Below are 20,845 nucleotides of genomic sequence, written 5' to 3' on the forward strand. Positions count from 1 at the left end.
AAGAGGTATGTATTTTTCGATAACTTGTGGTCCTTATTATGGATAATAGAGGTAGTAACAGAATATATAAGTAATTGTCATTCTTAATTATCAAATCAAATCAAAATACTCTTTATTGTACACCAGTAAATAAATCACATAGACACGATTAGGGAAGATGTACAAGAGGCGGCCTTATCGCTAACACAGCGATCTCTTCATATAATTATATATAAATAAGCTATAGACTTCAAGATCTGTACATATATAACATTATAAGACCGTTTGGTATAGACATTAATCACATACTATTGATAAATATACACTTGGTGGTAGGGCATTGTGCAAGCTCGTCTGGGTAGGTACCACCCACTCATCAGTTATTCTGCCGCCAAATAACAGCTCTCAGTATTGTTGTGTTCCGGTTTGAAGGGTGAGTGAGCCAGTGTAACTACAGGCACAAGGGACATAACATCTTAGTTCCCAAGGTTGGTGGCACATTGACGATGTAAGGTATAGTTAATATTTCTTACAGCGTCATCGTTTATGAGTGATGGTGACCACTTTCCATCAGGTGGCCCGTATGCTCGTCCGCCAACCTATACCATAAAAAAAAATGTTTGGGCATATAATAATAACATACAAATCTTTAGGTAATTGTTATGACAAAAGCACGAACTTTTTTACACGATAGGCAAAAGCAAGATAAGACGCCACTGGGTCCACGGACCCTGGCCCATCGGGTCAAAAAACAAATGACGCGGTAGCCGAGTCTACCGAGGAGGAAAAGCCCGGGTAAGGAGGGTAACCTCGAGACCCGTACCCAAGCCTAGCCTAGGCCAGGCTGGAAGACCCGTCGATCGAAAGCAAGATACCCTTTCTTATACTATACTTATTATTAATGCCTATCCGCAGGTGACCGACATCATAGATCATTGTCTCATCGAACCTGTGGAGAAATTAGATAACATACGAAAACAGTTTCACAAAGTTATCAATAATTTCGAGGACATCAGACAATTCGACACGGTCAATAAATGCATTAACGAACTCCCGGATGAGGTCGCAGCCGCTCATTGTATCCTGCATCAAGCTGTCCTGTATGTTACCTTCTTTATATCTATGCATATGATAAAATAAGCTTTAGCTACAGGAATATAGTAAAGATACGAAAATATACGATATGAGCGTGTAAGACTTATAACAGAAAGGTTTAATTTATATATTTAGGTTAGAACAAATGGATGAATTGTACGAGATTACCACCGCCCATAGACATTTGCTCAGTTAGGAATATTAACCATTCCTTATCGCCGATGCGCCCGTTACATCCCTTGTGCCAATTGTTGCCTATTGTTACTGGCTTACCCTCCAAACCGTATCACAACTATCCTACACAAAAGAATTGCAGCTTGACAGTAGGCATACTCGTATGATGAGTGGGCGGTACCTACCCCACCTGGGACTTGCACATACCCATATCAAGTAGAGATTTTGGACATGTTTATGTTTCGTGTTATGATAGAAGAATTAGCAGCTGCTCTCATGTCCCTCCATTTCGCTAATCCATATCATTCGCTAATTCTCAGCACCAAAGTACGACATGGACACATTCATTAAAAGTCACGACCAAAACTCTAATTTAAAAATAAAAAATACAGACACTTTATTGTTATTGATGGTATCGTATTGTGACACTAGTAAATATACTGCCAATACGCTTACTGCTCTGTTTAAAAGCTAATTAAACCAAGTGAAAATTAATAATCTATCCTATAGGTGTTGAACTAAAAGAAAAGTTGTTCATCTCTTTTGCTTTCTGTTATTTATTTTTTAAATCTAGTTTCAATGAGACCATGCAAGAGAGTCTAATGTCCATCGTTGAAATAAAAACTAATCAACATGTCAGAAAGATGAACGCGTCCATCTACGAGGTGCAGAACTGCTTAAACAATTTAGTACCGTATTTTTTTGAACAATTACTCTTGGAAACTTATACTGGTAAGCAAATTAGCCGAATCAGACACAAACTATATTATTTCTTTTACCATAAATATTGCTTAAAATAATATCATCGTTTGTTGAATCTGATTAACATTCATTATAATTACCCAACGTTTGACAAAATTTAAAACTACGTAAGAGTTTGTAATTATAAATTGAAATTAAAAGTCTTATTATTTCCAAATGTCGAATAATGCATTGTAAACATATAAAGATGTGATGTAAACCTTTTAGTATTTTTCTTAAGTTACTAATGAAATAAATTTCATTAGTAAAAAGGATTCAAAATCTTAAATTTTATAATAATACGGTCTTATCTTTATCTTTATTATATTTGTCTTTATAATCTCAGATGATTAATTCAAAAATTCAGTCATGGATCATTATGTTTACTAAACTCATAAAAAATAAAGTTAGTGCTATTGACTTATTTCCTAAAAAAAATAGTTCGCCTTTTTTTTTGAGTCGAAATGGCCCAGTGGTTAGAAAGCGTGCATCTTAACCGATGATGGCAGGTTCAGATCCAGGCAAGCACCGCTGATTCATGTGCTTAATTGGTCTTTATTTTTCATCTCGTGCTCAGCGGTGAAGGAAAACATCGTGAGGAAATCTGCATGTGACAAATTTCATAGAAATTCTGCCACATATGTATTCCACCAACCCGCATTGGAACTGCGTGGTGGAATATGTTCCAAACCTTCTCCTCAAAGGGAGAGGAGGCCTTTAGCCCAGCAGTGGGAATTTACAGGCTGTTGTTGTTTGTTGTTGTAGTTCGTTTTATTTTCGATAATCCACAGAATATAACTGTAATAATATATTTATTATTATTATTGTATGTAGATAAATGTAAATTCCTGACGGTGATAAACACTTCAATCGAAGATCTGTTAAAAGATAAATGGCGAAACAATACAAATACACAGTACCCTCAGAAATGGAGCCCTCTGGTCGGATTCCTTAAAGAGAAGTATTACGTTTCTTAATATTTCAAACATTATTTTAGGTATAATTTCTTTTTCGAAAATCATAACCTCTTGATCAAATTTTCTGTCTTAATTGTGATTTCTTCTATTAAAGAACGATATGTATGAGTAGATAAATGAAGAGCGAAACTCATGCAATGAGTAAAGAATACATTAGTTTTAATAATATGAAAACATGCTTTAACATTTAAATTTATAAAGTAAAAATCAGTAAATGTCTCACGACCTATAGAACAAGGAATTCAAATTTATTTTATTTTCAGATCTTTGTCAACGTTAAGAAATATACAGCAGTCTTTGTTTGCAACACTATTGTCTGCTAATTTATCGTCTGTGGATATTATTAAAGCTTTGTACTCTTAAAATATTTATGTAATAAAATTATTAAATAAATTTTAATCAATCACTGTGCAAATGCTTTGTTATTTATATTACAATATTGATTTATTATATTTTAGTAACAAATTTAACTTTTGAATATGCTGGGGGCTTACAAAAATATATATAATTTTAAATGATAGTAGGTATGTGACTTTTTTATATAAAAATTGATAACAAAATATGTATAGTACGACACAACTTAGCGGTAGCATCGGCAAAATTCGTTAAACCGATCACATCCGAATTGAGTACGCCATCCCAAATTATCAATATTTATTTCTTATGTGAATATGATTTTTACACAAACGTAATAACTTGTAATATCGTATGAACTAATAAATTCGTCAATTTGACAAGCCGATTTTCATGTACTTGTTTTCTTGGGTTGATCTATAGCGACGCATAGCGTCGAATGGCGCAATAAGGAGCTATTTCTATTGGTTGTGTCAATTGTCAGTGATCGGTTTTACGTATTTTGCCGATGCTACATCTAAGTTGTGTCGTACCTACACTATATTTTTTATGTTACAGCTTTACAAACTTGTGCACTGCTGAGAACACTTTTTGATTAATCAAATATGCAGTCAATACTGCAGTAGTCGGTTTTATTTTCATTTCATTGTATTTTCCGATGCTACATCTAATTTGTGTCGTACTATACAAGTTTTCTAATATTTAAATCCGTATGTAACAAAAAAATAAATCAGTGTGACACTATTCATATTCCATTACACAACATTTAATGAAGACTGTAAGTATTAAACCATTTGTATTTAATTCTGGACTTCTTAAAATTAATTTTTATGTTTTTTTTTATTCACTTTGTTATTACTAAATATAATAATAAATAATAGCAACATTATCGATGTGATTCAAATTCAAAATTTTCAAACTTCAGTCAATTGTCATTATTTGACTAACAAAGCGCTCATCTGTTTGGGCGCGATGTATATATATTTTTTATTAATGAAAAAATACTCCTACCTTCTTTAAAATGCCGAAAGCAGCGCGGAAGATGCTTCAAAATGGATACTCACACGATGAACCTGATCGGATACCGAATAACATAACAATCACAAATTTGGACATTATTATGTATGTTGTGGCTATCGTGGGTCATTTTGTGGATTTGGGGCTGGACATAAATGTAGCAGTGAGGTATTCCATATCGAGGAGGATGACAGAGTTTGGATGGACACTTGCATTTATTCTTTTTCCAGCATTTGTTAACACAGCGGTCTCCATAAGAATGTAAGTTCAATGATATTTATGAGAACATTAGGGAATGACATCAGTGTTTGGCACCTTTATATGTTTCGTAAAAAACTGTTTTTCTGACTAATTTTATCATCAACCTAAATATCACTGACTAGCTAACCATCGCGGCTAAAAATAAGCTCTATAAAACTTTTCAATTATAGAACAACAAATAAAGAAATGATAATGATTTTTTTTTCGGCTAGAACAATTAAAAATCTCGGCTTTATTCTATAATAATATGCATGTATTAATGACATTTGTTGATGAAAACCACATTAAAATTCATTGCATAGTTTTCAATATCATAGCATGTAGATGGCCAGAAGTGACTTTGTTTTATACTACGGAGATATTACACAGCTTCAAATTTGTAAGACTAACTGTCTTCTACAGTATATTTATTCTATTTTATATCATCTGTACAGGTATGCGCAGGATAAACAACAAGATTCCATATCAAACGAGTTTACAAAAAGACGATGGCTACGAATATTCATACTTGTATTACAAATGGCTCCCATTTTAAGATTCACCGATGCCTTGATGTAAGTATAGAAATTTGTACATATTATAAAATATAATACTTAATAATTTGTATGTGTGAAAGATTTTTAAATTTTATATGTTAGTCAGCCTTTGTGTATACATACTTCAAATCATTACCTATCACATATCCTAACACCAAACAGCAGTATTGTTGTGTTTTCGATGAGCTGGTAAGTGAGCCAGTGTATAAATAACAAGCGGCATATATTTTAGCTTCCAAAAGTAAAGGCACACTATTGATATTGTAAGGAATTATTATAATTTCTTACATTGCTAATATGTATGGGTTTTGTTGACCACTTCATTAACAGGTGACAAATTAAATAAGTCCAAGAACATCAAATTTACGCTTGAAACATCAACATTTGAAATGTAAAATAGGTTAGCGAGTTGAGATGGCCCAGTGGTTAGAAAGTGTGTGTCTGAAAGAAAACATTGTGACGAAACCCGCATGTGACAAATTTCATAGAAATTCTGTCACATGTGTATTCCACCAACTAACATTGGAACAGCTTAGTGGTATATATTCCAAACCTTCTCCTTAAAGGGAGAGTTGGCCTTTAGCCCAGCAGTGGGAATTTACAAGCTGTTGTTGTTGTCAAGTAGGTTTGCAAATTACAGCTTTTTATACCAATATTATATTCTGAAACAGGTTTAAGTTTTATGTAAATTGGCTAATAAGTTTTTCATATAAACATTAGAAATACACATATATATTAGTATGTATAATATCTCTTTGCACTTAATTACAGTACACAATATTATAATAATATGCACAGAAATTGTAATGTTATTGTTGCCTTATCAACAAATGAGTCATTCAAGGAAATAATAATATTTACAAAACTTGTTCTGTAATGAAAAGGCATTTTTATCAGTATTTCAATATTGTGTATAGCTGGTTGTGTTGTGGTCTATCTTAGTTTTGCAATAATGGTTAGTGTTATATGTTTCAATGATATTTTGTATCTGTCTTAGATAGCAATAATGTGTGCACACATTTAATTTTTTTTTATAATTTTTATTTTTTAATTAATTTTTGATTATTAACAATGTAAATATAAATAAATATGAGACAACATCACATACATTACTCTCATCCCAATGTAAGTAGCTGAAGCACTTGTGTTATGGATATCAGAAGTAACGACGGTACCACAAACACCCAGACCCAAGACAACATAGAAAACTAATGGTAATCTACATCGACTCGGCCGGGAATCGGACCCAGGACCTCAGAGTGGCGTACCCATGAAAACCGGTGTACACACCACTCGACCATGGAGGTCGTCATTTAAATAAATATTTTTTGCATAAAGTTTACATATAGACCCGGCCGAGTCGATGTAGATTATCATTAGTTTTCTGTTGCCTTGGGTCTGGGCGTTTGTGGTTCCGTCGTTACGTCAGATTTTCCATAACACAAGTGCTTTAGCTACTTACATCGGGATCAGAGTAATGTATGTGATGTTGTCTCATATTTATTTATATAGCCTATTCCAATGGAAGTAGGAAAAAGATAAACAAACCTTACGATTCACGTATTTTTAACGATTTCCTAATATATTTTATTGGGTTTACTTCTAAAATTTCCGATAACAGTTCCGTTGACGTTCAAAATGCTATGTTTTCGCAAATGCATAGTGAATATCTGAGATAATATACTAACATCATATTTAATCACATATCTACAGTGAAGTTAACCTCTTGAAGCAACTAGTATGCAATTTATTGGCGAAGATTACTAATCATTTCATTTTTTGTTTAATATATCGAAATCTCTTATCTTAAAGTAATTAAAGTATACAACTTCACCCATTCCTTACAATGTACAATAGTACATAATAAGCAGCGGTTAGTGAGTAGCTTATAAGAGAATTAAACTCTGCGTTTCTAGGCCCTAACACCAGGTAAACACGGAAAGCTTCATGCGAACTGTCAACCAATGTCAGATTGAAAGTTCATTCAGATTACAAGAGTGGATTTGTGTACACATTAATCCACTAAAACGAGGCTTGTGTAGTTGGCTAGTTTTTCTCGAGACTTTATTTTATATTATAGGGGGCAATCGAGCTGGAGGCTTACCTGATGGAAAGTGATTACCACCGCCCATGGACATCTGCAACACTGGAGGACTTATAGGTCCGTTACCGGCCTTTAAGGAAGGAATACGCTCTTTTTTTGACTTTCCGCTGAGGTTATAATCGGTCACAAAAAGTGCCACTGACTTACTCCTCAGTTCTATAATCGGTCACAAAAAGTGCCACTGACTTACTCCTCAGTTCTATAATCGGTCACAAAAAGTGCCACTGACTCACTCCTCAGTTCTATAATATCATGGATTTCAACAATCAACCTCCTTCAGATTGCATTCAGCTGGATTACATTTAATAATAGTCAACTTTAAGCTATGCGATCAAGTCGAGACGCGCTGAGCGGAAGAAGGACCCAACGGCACAGCGCGTGTACTACGGCTTGATGCTCAAGGAGGACTCGGACGCGGCGCTGCTGAGGATATTCGAGTGCTTCCTCGAGGCGGCGCCGCAGCAAGTCCTCCAGACGAGCTTACTGCTGCGACAGTATGACCACTTAGCAGGTTTGTACGAAAATGTTACAGGTTTAATGAGAATTTAGCCGCGATGGTCCAGTGGTTACAGCTCGTACATCTTCACAGATTGGTTTGAGGGTTTAAACCCAAAAAGCACTACTGAATTTTCATGTGCTTAATTTGTGTTTGTAATTCCTCTCGTGCTCAGCGGTGAAGGAAAACATCGTGAGGAAACCTGCATGTGACAAATTTCATAGAAATTCTGTCACATGTGTATTCCACCAACCCGCATTGGAACAGCGTGGTGGAATATGTTCCAAAACCTTCTCCTCAAAGGGAGAGGAGGCCTTTGGCCCAGCAGTGGGAATTTACAGGCTGTTGTTGTTGTTGTTTGTTGTTTAATGAAAATTGAGCCGCGATGGCCCTGTGGTTACACCTCGTACATCTTCACAGATTGTTTTGAGGGTTTAAACCCAAAAAGCACTACTGAATTTTCATGTTCTTAATTTGTGTTTATAATTCATAACAAACTCGGTGACATATTTGTGTCTAATTTTAAAGAAATTCAGCGTAATGTGAATCCACCAACCGTTAGAAGCAGCGTGGTAGAATATGCTCCTGATCTTCTGCTCAAAAGGGAGAGGAGGTCTTAGCATAGCAGTGGGACATTTACAGGCTGTTACTATTATTTTGCGAAATAACGTTTTATCTTTTGATACTATTGAGTGATGTGTCAGTACGAGGACGTAGCGTGTATTAGTAAAGGCTGTTAATAATCTTCTACTGGATAAAGGCTTGGGATAGAAGGTTTGGTTTTTCTTTCTCCGCGATATACGAATGGAGATTAGTTGTTAAAAAAATCTCGATTAGGTTTATTTCATGTTTAATACGAAATGGAAACATAAGAATGTGAAACTCTGAATAAACACAATTTCCAGTAAAAGCAGATGACAATATAATTGTAAAAAACCCGTTTGGTACCGTTATTTTGCCAAATTTATGGTTCACTGGCTTATGGGTATAAAATGCAGTTAAAACGGTTGATTCGACCGCGACCTACAAAGATTAAGGTATTGTTTTCGTGGTAATTTTTAGACGTTCAATGAAATCGTAATTAAAATAATACTCACTAAAAGGTTAAAACTACGTAACTAAATCTTTTATAATTCTACAAACATCTACAAATGTATTATAATATAGTTGGTTAGGTTACATTTGAACGTTTTTAAATACATCAACAACAACAACAGCCTGTACATTCCCACTGTTGGGCTTAAGGCCTCCTCTCCCTTTGAGGAGAAGGTTTGGAACATATTCCACCACGCTGTTCCAATGCGGGTTTAAATACATAGTTTATTTTCTATTTATTGGAACAAGTCTGGATAATTATTTAAATAACTGGTCTAACTGATATGAGTGGGTTAGTTTCCCTCCGGTGAGTCGATGTGTGCGATTGCAGTGCACCAAGTGCTGTCAATATGCTCGTCGGTGGTGGGTATGGGCTGGTGCCTGGCGGCCTACCAGCGCGCCGTGCGCTTCGCTCAGCAGGACAAGGACAACATGAGCTGGCCCGGCACCGCCCTACAGACCGCCTGGCATTTCCTCGTTACGTGTGAGTTGATAACTTGTACTGAAATTACTCGACTGACTTAAATGACGCAACAATGTTAATGGAATCTCTTGGTGCTTTATTTTTTGTAACGATATTGGTTTATACAGTGAAACCTGGTTCAGTTAAGTTCCACTAACCCAGATATAGATCTGTCTCAGATATAGAGGTACGGTTTGACATTTTGCAAATGGACACCTTCATGGTAGTAAAGCAAAACTAAAACTTGGAGTCATTGATACTTCAAATTACATACATAGTTAAGTGCGGAATTTGCGGGTAGAAAAAGAATAAGTTAGTAAAAATATAAAACAATGTTATTTCAGTTACAGATGTTTATGCATAAAAAAATCACTTGCTGACTCATTTGTAGAGATTATTGTAATGATAAAACAAAATAACAAATCCCAGTTATAGAGGTTTTTCTTCCTCCCACTAACAGAGGTAATTCAATACCAAAGTGACGGGACCGCAGCATGAGTTCCAGTTATGGAGGTATTTCACTTATCCAGGGCCCACTTAACCAAGTTTCACTGTACTAATATTAGCGGAATCTCCAGCTCTACCCCTGCATTTATAACACACTTACATCCAACCCCCCTATAACCCCTAAGGGGGAGGGGAATTCCGTAAAATTCGTATGTTAGCAAATGTCTACCCTATGAGTGTACCAGCCAAATTTCAAGTATGTAGGTGTTACAGTTTCTGAAATTTCATTATCAATCAGTGAATGGTATTTTGTTTTTATATATCTTGATTAAAAATTTGTATATGTGTAGCATGCGAAAAGTAATGATCCTAAGTATTTTTTTTCACTAGTTATAAGCTACATTATTCCGGAGCGCTATGTATGCGACCGGCATAAATTATATATATATCACGCTACCTGAATCTGTGACTAACATGCAAGAAAATTATAAAGTTTACTTATAGGACAAAAGGGCCGTCATACATGCTGCTATTTTACTCCCTAGAGCAGCCAATGGACTCAAACTGTACAATTTTCATCTGAACCGTTCAGACAGACATACGGACACAGATTTATAATATATTATAGATTAAGTGATCAAAAAAATCAAAATCAAAATAAACTTTATTCAAGTAGGCTTGACAAGCACTTTTGAATCGTCATTTTACAATTAAGAACTCGCACGCACTGGTAACTTTTGTCACGGTGACTTTTTCGTCACTCTTGTCAAATCCTTGAACATGTACAGATGCAGACACAAATGTCACGTCGTAAAGTGCGCGCAACTCCATACATAATCATGGACTCGGCAGTGACGAAACAGTCACCGTGACAAAAGTTACCAGTGCGCGCTAATTCTAAGTGAAGCTACCACCCAGACTGATACATTATTAGTATTTTTAATAATAATAATAATAAATATGAGACAACATCACATACATTACTCTGATCCCAATGTAAGTAGCTGAAGCACTTGTGTTATGGAATCAGAAGTAACGACGGTACCACAAACACCCAGACCCAAGACAACATAGAAAACTAATGGTAATCTACATCGACTCGGCCAGGAATCGAACCCGGGACCTCAGAGTGTCGTACCCATGAAAACCGGTGTACACACCACTCGACCATGGAGGTCGTCAATTAACAATGTTGATTTGTTCCAGTGAGTCGCGTGATCTCTATATCAATAATCGCGCACCTGTACCCTCACTGGACGGTGGTGGCTTGCGCCGTCCACATCCTGCTGATGACCACGTGGCTGCAGTTCTTCGACCGATCTCCATTCTGTTCCCACAACAAGCTCTGCGAGGTAGCCTTCTCATTCGCTCTGGGTTCCGTGTACCTCTTCACATATATCCTGCCTGTGGAAGGCAAAACCAGGTATCGATACTCGGTATACTATTCAATATGTTTCTTGCAAAATTTAACATGCTCGGTCATATGGTATTTGTATTCCGATGAGGTGACCGGGACAGCCGTTTACTTCTATCCAGTCTTGGTGCTGAGTGTGGTCCCCTATGTGATGGGTATCGTGTTCATGATATTGTACTATGCTGTCTTTCATCCAAAGACAAGTACGATATCAGATGTGACAGTTGCATTTAAATCTGAACGACAGTCCGCTGAAATTAGCTAACAATGACTTTATATTGTTTTATACTTAAGTAGAATTTGGTGCATTTTATTATTCTTAAGGGTAAGATTTAATAAGTTCTAAATGGTGCCAATATTGATTTTTAACTAAATCTAATGTAATTTTTTAACTAAATTTCTTTACCAAAATATACATATTGCTCTCTCTCTCTCTTATGTATGCAGCTAAATAGAACAGCGATACTACTGTACTTCTTTATAAATTATGTTAAGCGCAGTTAACTGAAGATGCAGGTGCTGCTTAAAACTTTTCCTCATAAATATCCCATAAACAATGTAATGGAATAAACTCTAAAACTTACATCAGAGATTTTAATGTGAAAAAGAAATAAAACCAAAAGCCAAAGACTCTGTCTATCTCAGTCTATCTCAGTCTCTACCACACAATTCTATAAATCAAGAGAAATTTATGATATATAATATTTGGCTTAAAATTTCATAATAAGGGTAGTAACGATTAAAAGCCAAAGGGTCGGCACTTGTCGACATTTGAAGTACAACTCACATCAACCATGTTGGATGAACATCATTCGTCAATGGAAATTTGAACTTTAACTATTGTGTGGACATGTTAATATTCGTTTCATATGAATGGTACTTATTACTTTTGTTAAATTAGTTAGATTGAATTCAACAGAATCTATCAATTTAAAGTTATTTTTTGTTTATATACATTTTTACTCAATATTATAATGTATTTTTCTCATTACTGTTGTTAATATTGCCATAATAATTTTATACTTAAATGTAAACAAAAGACTGGTTGCATAGTTTTAATCAATGGTGTTTTTTATTGTATTTACAATGCTTTGTGGCAAAGTTGATGTGTGAAGTCTATTCAATGGAGTCTTACAAATGTAAATTTTATCATAAGAAACTTTTGTTTCCGTATAATGTTGTTAGTAAATAAAATAAAGGCTACAATTTCGAATGGCAACACTAAAGTGAGACAGAACTGTTTCGTTCTTGATACAATTTTATTACAATGTATCGTGATATTATTTAAAGGATACTGCTTTTGTAGGACTTCTATTGTAATAGACTCTTTATAAAGTATCTATGTTATGAAATAAGTACACAGAATGTTATGTTATATTTTAGTCTTTTTTGTCTATCATAAAACTTAATTATCTATGTATACATGATTGATAACTCAAATATGATATTTAAACAATTACTGTACATATCATGTTAAAATAAAGCTTAAATAAAAAATTTAGAACCAATGAAGGTAGTTGGGGGTAAGAAAAGGTTCGTCACGTTAAGATCTATTTTCGTGTGCTCAGTATGAGGGATAATCTGCTTTACCGATTGAGAATGACATATTGCGTCATAATGATTTGATGTTTAGATCCAAAAGGTACTAAGAGCTTAAGACTTGATAAAGGAATTAATTTGAAAACTGAATGTTTCCTAACTCTGACTGTACATCAACAAAGTTAATAGAGTCATTAATTAAAAATAAACACATTGAAAAAAAGGTGTAATATTTAGCAAAAGTGTTAACAACAGCATACTCTGTGTACTTCTACCATAACTAGCTATGGATAGTTTTAAGATTATTTTCTACTTCTGCAGTTTCATATACGAATCTCATAAGAAAGTTTACATTGAGTGAACTCTTAGAAGTACCTCGAAAGTATTTTTTTAATAAATTTTAATACTATTTGCTATTGTGTTTTATTTGGAATAAACTCTAATAACTTTACTTAATAGATTACCTACATACCAATGATGTTGTACAGTTGTAGTAAACAGATATGTTATTAACGCGCAAAAAGTGAAGACTAGAAAACGTCCTAATTGGGACGTTTGCCTTTAGTCGTTTTAATACGTTATAATACATCATAATTACGTAGTAATACGGTTTGCGTAATTTAAACATCTAGTTATCCCTTTTACTTATTATTGTAGCTATACTTTTTACTTTTAACGACATGTAAAAATGAACTAAAATAAACAGTCCCCGGCGCGGCACACTTTTTCTGTTGTTTAGTATGGATATAACTTATCTGTTGATTAGAATGTCATTGCTACATACTATATTTATTATTTTTCTTTTGTCCTACATTAAATATTTCCTGCTTTACTGAGGTACTACGAATACGCATAGTCCATACCTAGATGTAGGTCTCCGCATAGAAAACCCACCTTTCGCATAATCATGCGTGTGCTCATGCTTAATAAACGATATATAACTAACCCTTTCCATTAAATTTACTCATTAATATAACAAAAATATTTCGTAACCACCGGAAACAGATAATAAAACATTAAGTGAATACGTATTTCTAAAAAACCTCATAAGCGCATTACTGGGTTAGGCAATGGATGTTCTCGCTACTTTAATAATAATTGTGTTAATTGTTAAATTAAACCAATTACCAATCTGTGTTCAGTTGCGCGGAGCGCCGTCACCGACGCTATCTCACCCAAATAATAAAAAAAAATATATTATAAAAAATCGAATATTATTATTCATAAAATTAATAAAATACCACAAAAAAAACTGTGTTACAATAACTAATATTTAAGTAAATCTTGGCAAATTATTTAAGAGCTGACATATCATGTGTTGCTTGTTTTGGCGGGTAAATAACAAACGAATAAAATACTTAATAAAGATTGTTTACTGACTAAAACATACAATACCAACATTTATTTATAATTCTTACATATAAATCTTATTTTTATTACGTTACCATATAAATGGCGCGCGTTCTCTCAATATTTTTAACCCATACCTATTCCACTCACTTTGATTTATCCAGAGTTCTATCGCTGATTCCAAACAAGACATAACTGCTGCTCCTTTCCAAACTGTACTGGCTGGATCAATGTCCTTTGGAGACGTCACTATTTCTAACTGTTCAGTCTTATATGTGTAGGGAATTTGGAGAGCTAATCTATTTTGCAGCCATAGATTAAGTCCGTGAACTTTAACCCCACCTCCAACAATCAAAATACTACTGTACATCTTTCGTTTCAGCTCTTCACTAGTACAACGATCTATACTTTGTAAGATCGCAGCATCTAAGCTTAGAACTTGCCCCGGGGCTAACGATACAATATCACCTGGTCCCCCTTCTAATGTATCCACAACAATATCTTCATCGGGATTGGCGGTGGGTTGGTTTTCATTAGTCGCCTCGAACTGTTGACTTTCATTGGCACTTGGATCAGCAGTTTCACGTTTTCTACCAGTCTCCCTTAAAAATTCCGCATCGAAAGGATCCTCTGCATCACTGGGCTGCCGATTTTGAATCTTTGTTGTTTTCTGGCCAGTAATTTTAAGCAGATCTGTGTAGAATAATGATAGGGGAGATATTATACACTCATCACCCACTTGCAAGGTATATTTGTTGACTACATCACCTGGATGATCAACTAGGAAGGTTTTCTCTTGTGGTCCACACACATCTAAGTTGACATGACAAAAATCTTGATAGAGATTACGCATGAGAATTACATCTCTCGGAACATTCTCATTCCAGTTTTTATAAGGAAAAGCACTTTTATGGAACATCCAAGACAATGCTTGGCACACATCTCCGGCACCATAGTCCATTCTTAATCTGGTGGTCTTATGAGAAATACCATCTTCAACACATGAAATGGCAGTTTTTTGATCACCAATATCTACAACACATGCAGAGCCTATCCCAGCTCCGAAGGTTGCACCTACACTTTCCTGGAGAAGGAAACAATGTCCAAACCCTAAATCCTTTAGTAGTAAAGAAGTTAAATATTTTAAATGACTTCTAGAGTATATATCTGGTATGAGCAATACACATCGATACTTAACAAGTTCTATGAGAGGTATGTCCAACTTGTATTCAATAATGGAACTCCAAATGGTATACAGATCATTTAGAACTGATGAAATGGAACCACCGACTTCAGAGTGCAAGTTGAAATCACCTCTTCGGAACGGAAAATGTATGTTATAAGGCAGCTCAGGGTCGATATCGAGTACCAAGTCCCCAATAACGATCTCGCACTGTACTTGCGGCCAAGGTTCTCCATCGTTTTCCGTTTCCGGCAATGATCTGCGGTTAAAAGCCGCTATTTGTTGCGGTGGCGTCGCATATCGCCTGGCTCCATTCGACTGCATACACGACTGAAGTGTGTGCGATATTTGTAACCGACATTCTTCTAATTCTTCAATGAGTTCCTTTGTTTTTGGTACACTAGGAGGCACGAAAGGATCTCGGTATATTTTACCCCCGGGTCGACGTTTTCTTGCGATGCAGTGAAGTTGTTTGACTGGAACTAAGTCGGAAGCTCGTCCTATCCTCACGTAGAGTGACCCAGGATGAATCACAATAATCCTATTGGACGGAAACTGTTGGAACTGTTCAGGACCCGGATCATGAGTCGGCATACTCATTTGGAAGGAGTTATTAGAAATATATTACAAAATAAACTTCCTAAAGTTGATTAGAAACTGTCAGGTTCCTTAATAGTGTGAGATAAATTGTTATTAAAAATTCCGGCAATATTATAAACATAACCTAAAAGTGACATATGTCATTTTATATTCTGTCACAGACGGCACAAATAAACAAAACAATAACTATTAACAGGTTTAATTATTATTTAATTTCAGTGAAAAGTTAATGTATCGATGGTAATAAATGCCAAAATAACAATCAAAATGAGTGGTATTAGCTAAGAGATTGCAGTTTTATATTTTAAGACTATATCCTGATAATGAAGAAATATCTTTTGACATTTTTGTTCTACCTACATTATTATATCTCTGAAAAATTAATATAATATTTAATAAAGCTATATCATTTCTGTGGATACTCAAATATATAACGTAAACCTTAATATTCATATATAATGATCCGATTGTTGATGGCACTGTCAAAGTCAATCAATTTGTTTTTTGTCAAAATGATATTTTCGTGTGGCGATTGAGGATTATCAAAATATAAATAGAAAAATAATTGTATTCAATTCGAATTATTTAACAAAATGGTGTCACGAAGCTTGACTGAGGTTTTCGTGTTAATGCGAAATAATGCTATACACAGCAAGCACATATTTTCAGAACAGGTAAATTTACTGTTATTGATTTAGTTTTTCAGTTCCTATTTTGTACAAATACATCAAAAGCTACATTATAATTTAATTTCTAATTCCCTATTAAATTAATAACATTAAAATGAATTATCGGAATACTTGTTATTTAAATATGATCTTAAAATTATAACTATTATTATTATTTAATTAAATAATTAATGATTTCACTTAATTTCACTACAAAATAATTTTACATCAAGTCGGTAATATTTAAGAAAAAAAAAAGTTGACTATATTGTATAATCTTCTATTGATTACAAAGTGATTATATTTTGTTTTACTAATGATTAAACAATAGGCAAATGATACGGAGAGAGTAAGACTGATGAGATCAAATTCTCATGAAATGGAAGCGGGCCTGGAGCTTAAATCTGAGTCCAATGCACCACCGCCTTGGAGCGACTCGTTAGAGGAAGCACATTACATAGTTACAAGGTATGTTAATGCATTTATATCTCTTTGAAAAGAATTAGAAGGGACATGAGGGGTATCATATGTTTAGTTTATATTCTTGCATATAAAAGCCCTTAAGTTGATTGATTTGATGATTCAGCTTCTTGATCCAGTACTTGTTAGATTATGTGAACAATTTCAACAAAAAAAAAAACTTTAGTAAAGAAAATATAAATATTTAATCTAATATTATTTCATGGTTTTGGGATGAACTTAATGTTGAGTTAAGGTGTGTTTTTGATTATGGCTGTACATAATAATGCCATGAAACTTATTATAGTATTAAAAGTGGGATATTTTGACAGACAAATGTCCACATCTGTTTGCTCATTGCATATTAAATATGGATCTTAAACAAGGATTACCACTTCAGTCAAGCAATCCTGAGATTTCATGAGTTTGATTTTGATTTTAATGCTTAATAGTAATGGCAAACATTATCACATTTGTCAGTTTTGTTTATTACTGAGACTATAACTAAGTCTACTACACAAAAGTATATTTAGTTGGTGGGTGAGCACAGTACACTTAACAAATACATTACTGACAAACAATTGTACTCAGTATTGTTGTGTTCCAGTTTAAGGGTTTGTGAGTCATTTTAACTACAGGCTCAAAAGATGTAATATTTTAATAGTAATATACCCTACAATGCAATTGTCTATGGGCAGTGTTGCCCCCCCTTCAGGGCAGTGGAGGTCCCTCGACATATTTTTAACTTACCATAATATACAAATGTAATAGAGATAATATTATTAATTAATGCAATTTTTTGGCCACCAGAGGCTTGGTGTTTTGTTGATTATGAAAATCAATAGAATTAATATTAATCAAAGATAATGAGATTAAGACCAAAAATTTTACTGCCTACTATATTACCTACTATATTTGAATTTATTGGATGATTACTTTTTTATTAATATTTGATGAATTTTAATAGTATGCTAAGACATTGAAGTTTAGGCCAGGCCTTTTGACCGAGTTCTTATTCCATTTTAAATGTTGTACTCAGGTTAAGGACCAAGTTGTCAGAACTTCAGTCCCGTCACGAGCGACAGATCCGAAGGCCAGCTCTGGACGACAGCGGCGAGCAGCAGCAAATTGACCGACTGTCGGCGGAAATTGGCCGACTCTTCACTCAAGCACACGCGCGAATTACGACTATTAAATCTCAGATACGACATGGTATGTTTTTTAACTTTTCTAACTCTACGTAAGAGAAAATAAAGATAAATAGGTCTGCTTAACTACAGGCACAAGGGACATATAATCTGAGTTCCCAGGGTTGCTGGTTATGTGATTTCCAAGTTGGTGGTGATGGTAGGAATGGTTAATATTTCTTACAGCTTCAATGTCTATGAGCAATGGTGACCATTTATTATCACGAGGTGAATCTGCCAGTCCGTATTCTTCATCATTTGACGACCTCCATGGTCGAGTGGTGTGTACACCGGTTTTCATGGGTACGCCACTCTGAGGTCGCGGGTTCGATTCCCGGCCGGGTCGATGTAGATTATCATTAGTTTTCTATGTTGTCTTGTGTCTGGGTGTTTGTGGTACCGTCGTTACTTCTGATTTCCATAACACAAGTGCTTCAGCTACTTACATTGGGATCAGAGTAATGTATGTGATGTTATCTCATTATTATCAATACATAGTATAAAACAAATTAGCTTAACGCCGTCTGCTTACAACCGTAAAATTACGCAACAGATTTTCATGCATTTTTTCTTTGATTGGTAGAGTGATTCGAGAGGAAGGTTTTTGTATATAAGAAACACTGATAATTTTTGAAGTTTCTATTGTGATGTCATAGCAGGGCTTCTCGCTAGTATGTAGTAAAATAGTTATCAGAAAGCACAAATATAAGTCAATTAAATGAATATATTTTCGGACCATTATCACTGATTATGTTTCTTCCAGGCAACAAAAGCGAACAGAAACTAGCGAGTAACGTAGTCCTAGCATTAGTAACGATCCTTCAGGATCTCAGCATAGCATTCCGCACGTCGCAGTCGAACTACCTGAAATCCTTGACTTCCAGGGAAGAAAGGTCGAACGCCTACTTCGACCTCCCAAACTTTGAAGAACTCAGCTTGCAAGACAACGATCTCCTGCCAGGACTGACGAACAATCAGACAGACCTGCTTTTCTCCTTACCGAGCACATCCGGTTCACAGAACTATGACGAGGAAAACTTAGATGGGATGTTCCAGAAGCAAGCGATGAATCAGAAACAGCTGTTACTGATGCAGGAGGAGAACAGCAAGATGATTGAAGAGAGAGATGAGGAAGTTAACAAGATTGTCAAGTCCATAGTGGATTTGAACGATATCTTCAAAGATTTGGCCACCATGGTCCACGAACAGGGTACAGTTTTAGACAGGATAGATTACAATATAGAACAAACCCAAGTGCAAGTCCACGAAGGTTTCAAGCAGCTGCAGAAAGCTGAAAGGTATCAAAGGAAAAATAGGAAAATGCACTGTATATTTATACTAGGGATAAGTGTGTTTGTGATGGTAATTCTACTGATTATAGTAAAAAGTTAGCTCTTAATGCAATATGAATAAATCGTATTGTCCCGTGGCAAGTTTTGTTCTGTATCAGCTGAGAAATTGCGAATTTTATAAGCACAAACATCGCAAAGCACTTCTGTTAATCGTGTTACTAAATATTTAAATCAATATTTATCTTTATGTTTGAAGCTGGCAACACTTATTAATTTTGTAGATTATTTATAATGAATTTATGAGAATAATTTATGAAGTGATTACGGTGCATGATTTGAATATGACGATTTTAAAACTGACAAAGACATAGAAGCATTGTTAGACAACAAAATATATGTGTAAACTATTTAGATCTAGTTAAATCTGGTTTACACTGGTTCAAGAGTCGTGGTTGATAGCTGTCTATCCATTCGATCGAATTCAAAAATAATTAAATTTGACAACAGAGGCATTTTGAACTCAAACTCAAACTCAAACTCAAATATCTTTATTCAATATAGAAGCATTACACTTTCTTATTGATGGTCAATTGAAACACTACCACCGGTTCGGAAAGAAAATGCCCTGACCTGAGAAGAACCGGCGAAAGAAACTCAGCGGGTTTTTTTTTTTGTTTGTCTTATGTATTATATAAATAAACAATTTAATATGAGATGAAATAGCCAGGAAACGCTTTCTGGGATCCTGTTGTAAAACCGTATACATACAAAGGAGTTACTGACTCTATGCAGTCGTGTAACAGGAGTAACAAGATTGTGTTTGTTCCTTGTACCAGTGTTATGAGTATCACATTTTCTCATGAAATCATTAACATTTTTTCGTACATACATAACATTGCAGAATATATATTGAGAATAACAGTCAATATCTTTATTTCTTTAAATTCAGGCAGTGACAAGTGTTAAACATAAACTTGCTTATCGTGGGTTTGGGTGACGATTGACATGGCGAAAGAAACAGATGGGGGAAAGATCGTACCGATACAAATTCATTATTAGATCTTTTTAATTTAAGTGAATAGAAGCTGTTTTAATAACCGAGTTTTAAAAAAGAAGATTATCAGTTCGCTATGTTTGTATGAAACATTGCTAGAATTTATTCATATTTGAGTATGATGATCCATTTAGGCTTCCAAGCATGTGTGCTCAATTTCGTAAGTGTACGTTTGTATGTTTATTCGCTAATTTCTCGAAAACCAAAAGTCGCATTGAGTTCATCATTTTTAATCTCAGTCAGGTACACTTCAAAAGAAACAGTGTAAATTTCATTGGAATCAGTCTAGTAATTTCATAGATCTTTAGTGCACTAGCTGTTTCTAATTTTGAAGTCAGTTTCCTTTTTTTATAAATTATT

At 34.7% G+C, this 20,845-nt stretch overlaps 4 protein-coding genes across 4 annotated transcripts; 3 read left to right on the forward strand and 1 right to left on the reverse strand.

Moving 5' to 3' along the window:
- The first annotated feature begins 1,828 nt into the window (after positions 1-1,828).
- On the forward strand, positions 1,829-3,329 carry LOC124540268. Its single transcript, XM_047117737.1, has 3 exons — positions 1,829-1,980; positions 2,824-2,950; positions 3,230-3,329. The coding sequence occupies exons 1-3, from the start codon at positions 1,836-1,838 to the stop codon at positions 3,327-3,329; spliced, it is 372 nt and encodes a 123-aa protein (XP_046973693.1). The 5' UTR covers positions 1,829-1,835.
- A 916-nt stretch (positions 3,330-4,245) lies between these two features.
- On the forward strand, positions 4,246-11,795 carry LOC124540323 (XK-related protein 6). Its single transcript, XM_047117810.1, has 5 exons — positions 4,246-4,598; positions 5,033-5,152; positions 7,562-7,749; positions 9,161-9,313; positions 10,946-11,795. The coding sequence occupies exons 1-5, from the start codon at positions 4,342-4,344 to the stop codon at positions 11,416-11,418; spliced, it is 1,191 nt and encodes a 396-aa protein (XP_046973766.1). The 5' UTR covers positions 4,246-4,341; the 3' UTR covers positions 11,419-11,795.
- Positions 11,796-14,047: 2,252 nt separating this feature from the next.
- Positions 14,048-15,963, reverse strand: LOC124540179 (actin-related protein 8). The gene has a single exon (XM_047117640.1). The coding sequence runs from the start codon at positions 15,823-15,825 to the stop codon at positions 14,134-14,136; it is 1,692 nt and encodes a 563-aa protein (XP_046973596.1). The 5' UTR covers positions 15,826-15,963; the 3' UTR covers positions 14,048-14,133.
- Positions 15,964-16,323: 360 nt separating this feature from the next.
- Positions 16,324-19,921, forward strand: LOC124540048 (syntaxin-16). Its single transcript, XM_047117450.1, has 4 exons — positions 16,324-16,499; positions 16,825-16,961; positions 17,992-18,164; positions 18,903-19,921. The coding sequence occupies exons 1-4, from the start codon at positions 16,419-16,421 to the stop codon at positions 19,529-19,531; spliced, it is 1,020 nt and encodes a 339-aa protein (XP_046973406.1). The 5' UTR covers positions 16,324-16,418; the 3' UTR covers positions 19,532-19,921.
- Positions 19,922-20,845: the final 924 nt, after the last annotated feature.

Source organism: Vanessa cardui, chromosome 24 (assembly GCF_905220365.1).
Source record: "Vanessa cardui chromosome 24, ilVanCard2.1, whole genome shotgun sequence".
Lineage (NCBI taxonomy): Eukaryota > Metazoa > Arthropoda > Insecta > Lepidoptera > Nymphalidae > Vanessa > Vanessa cardui.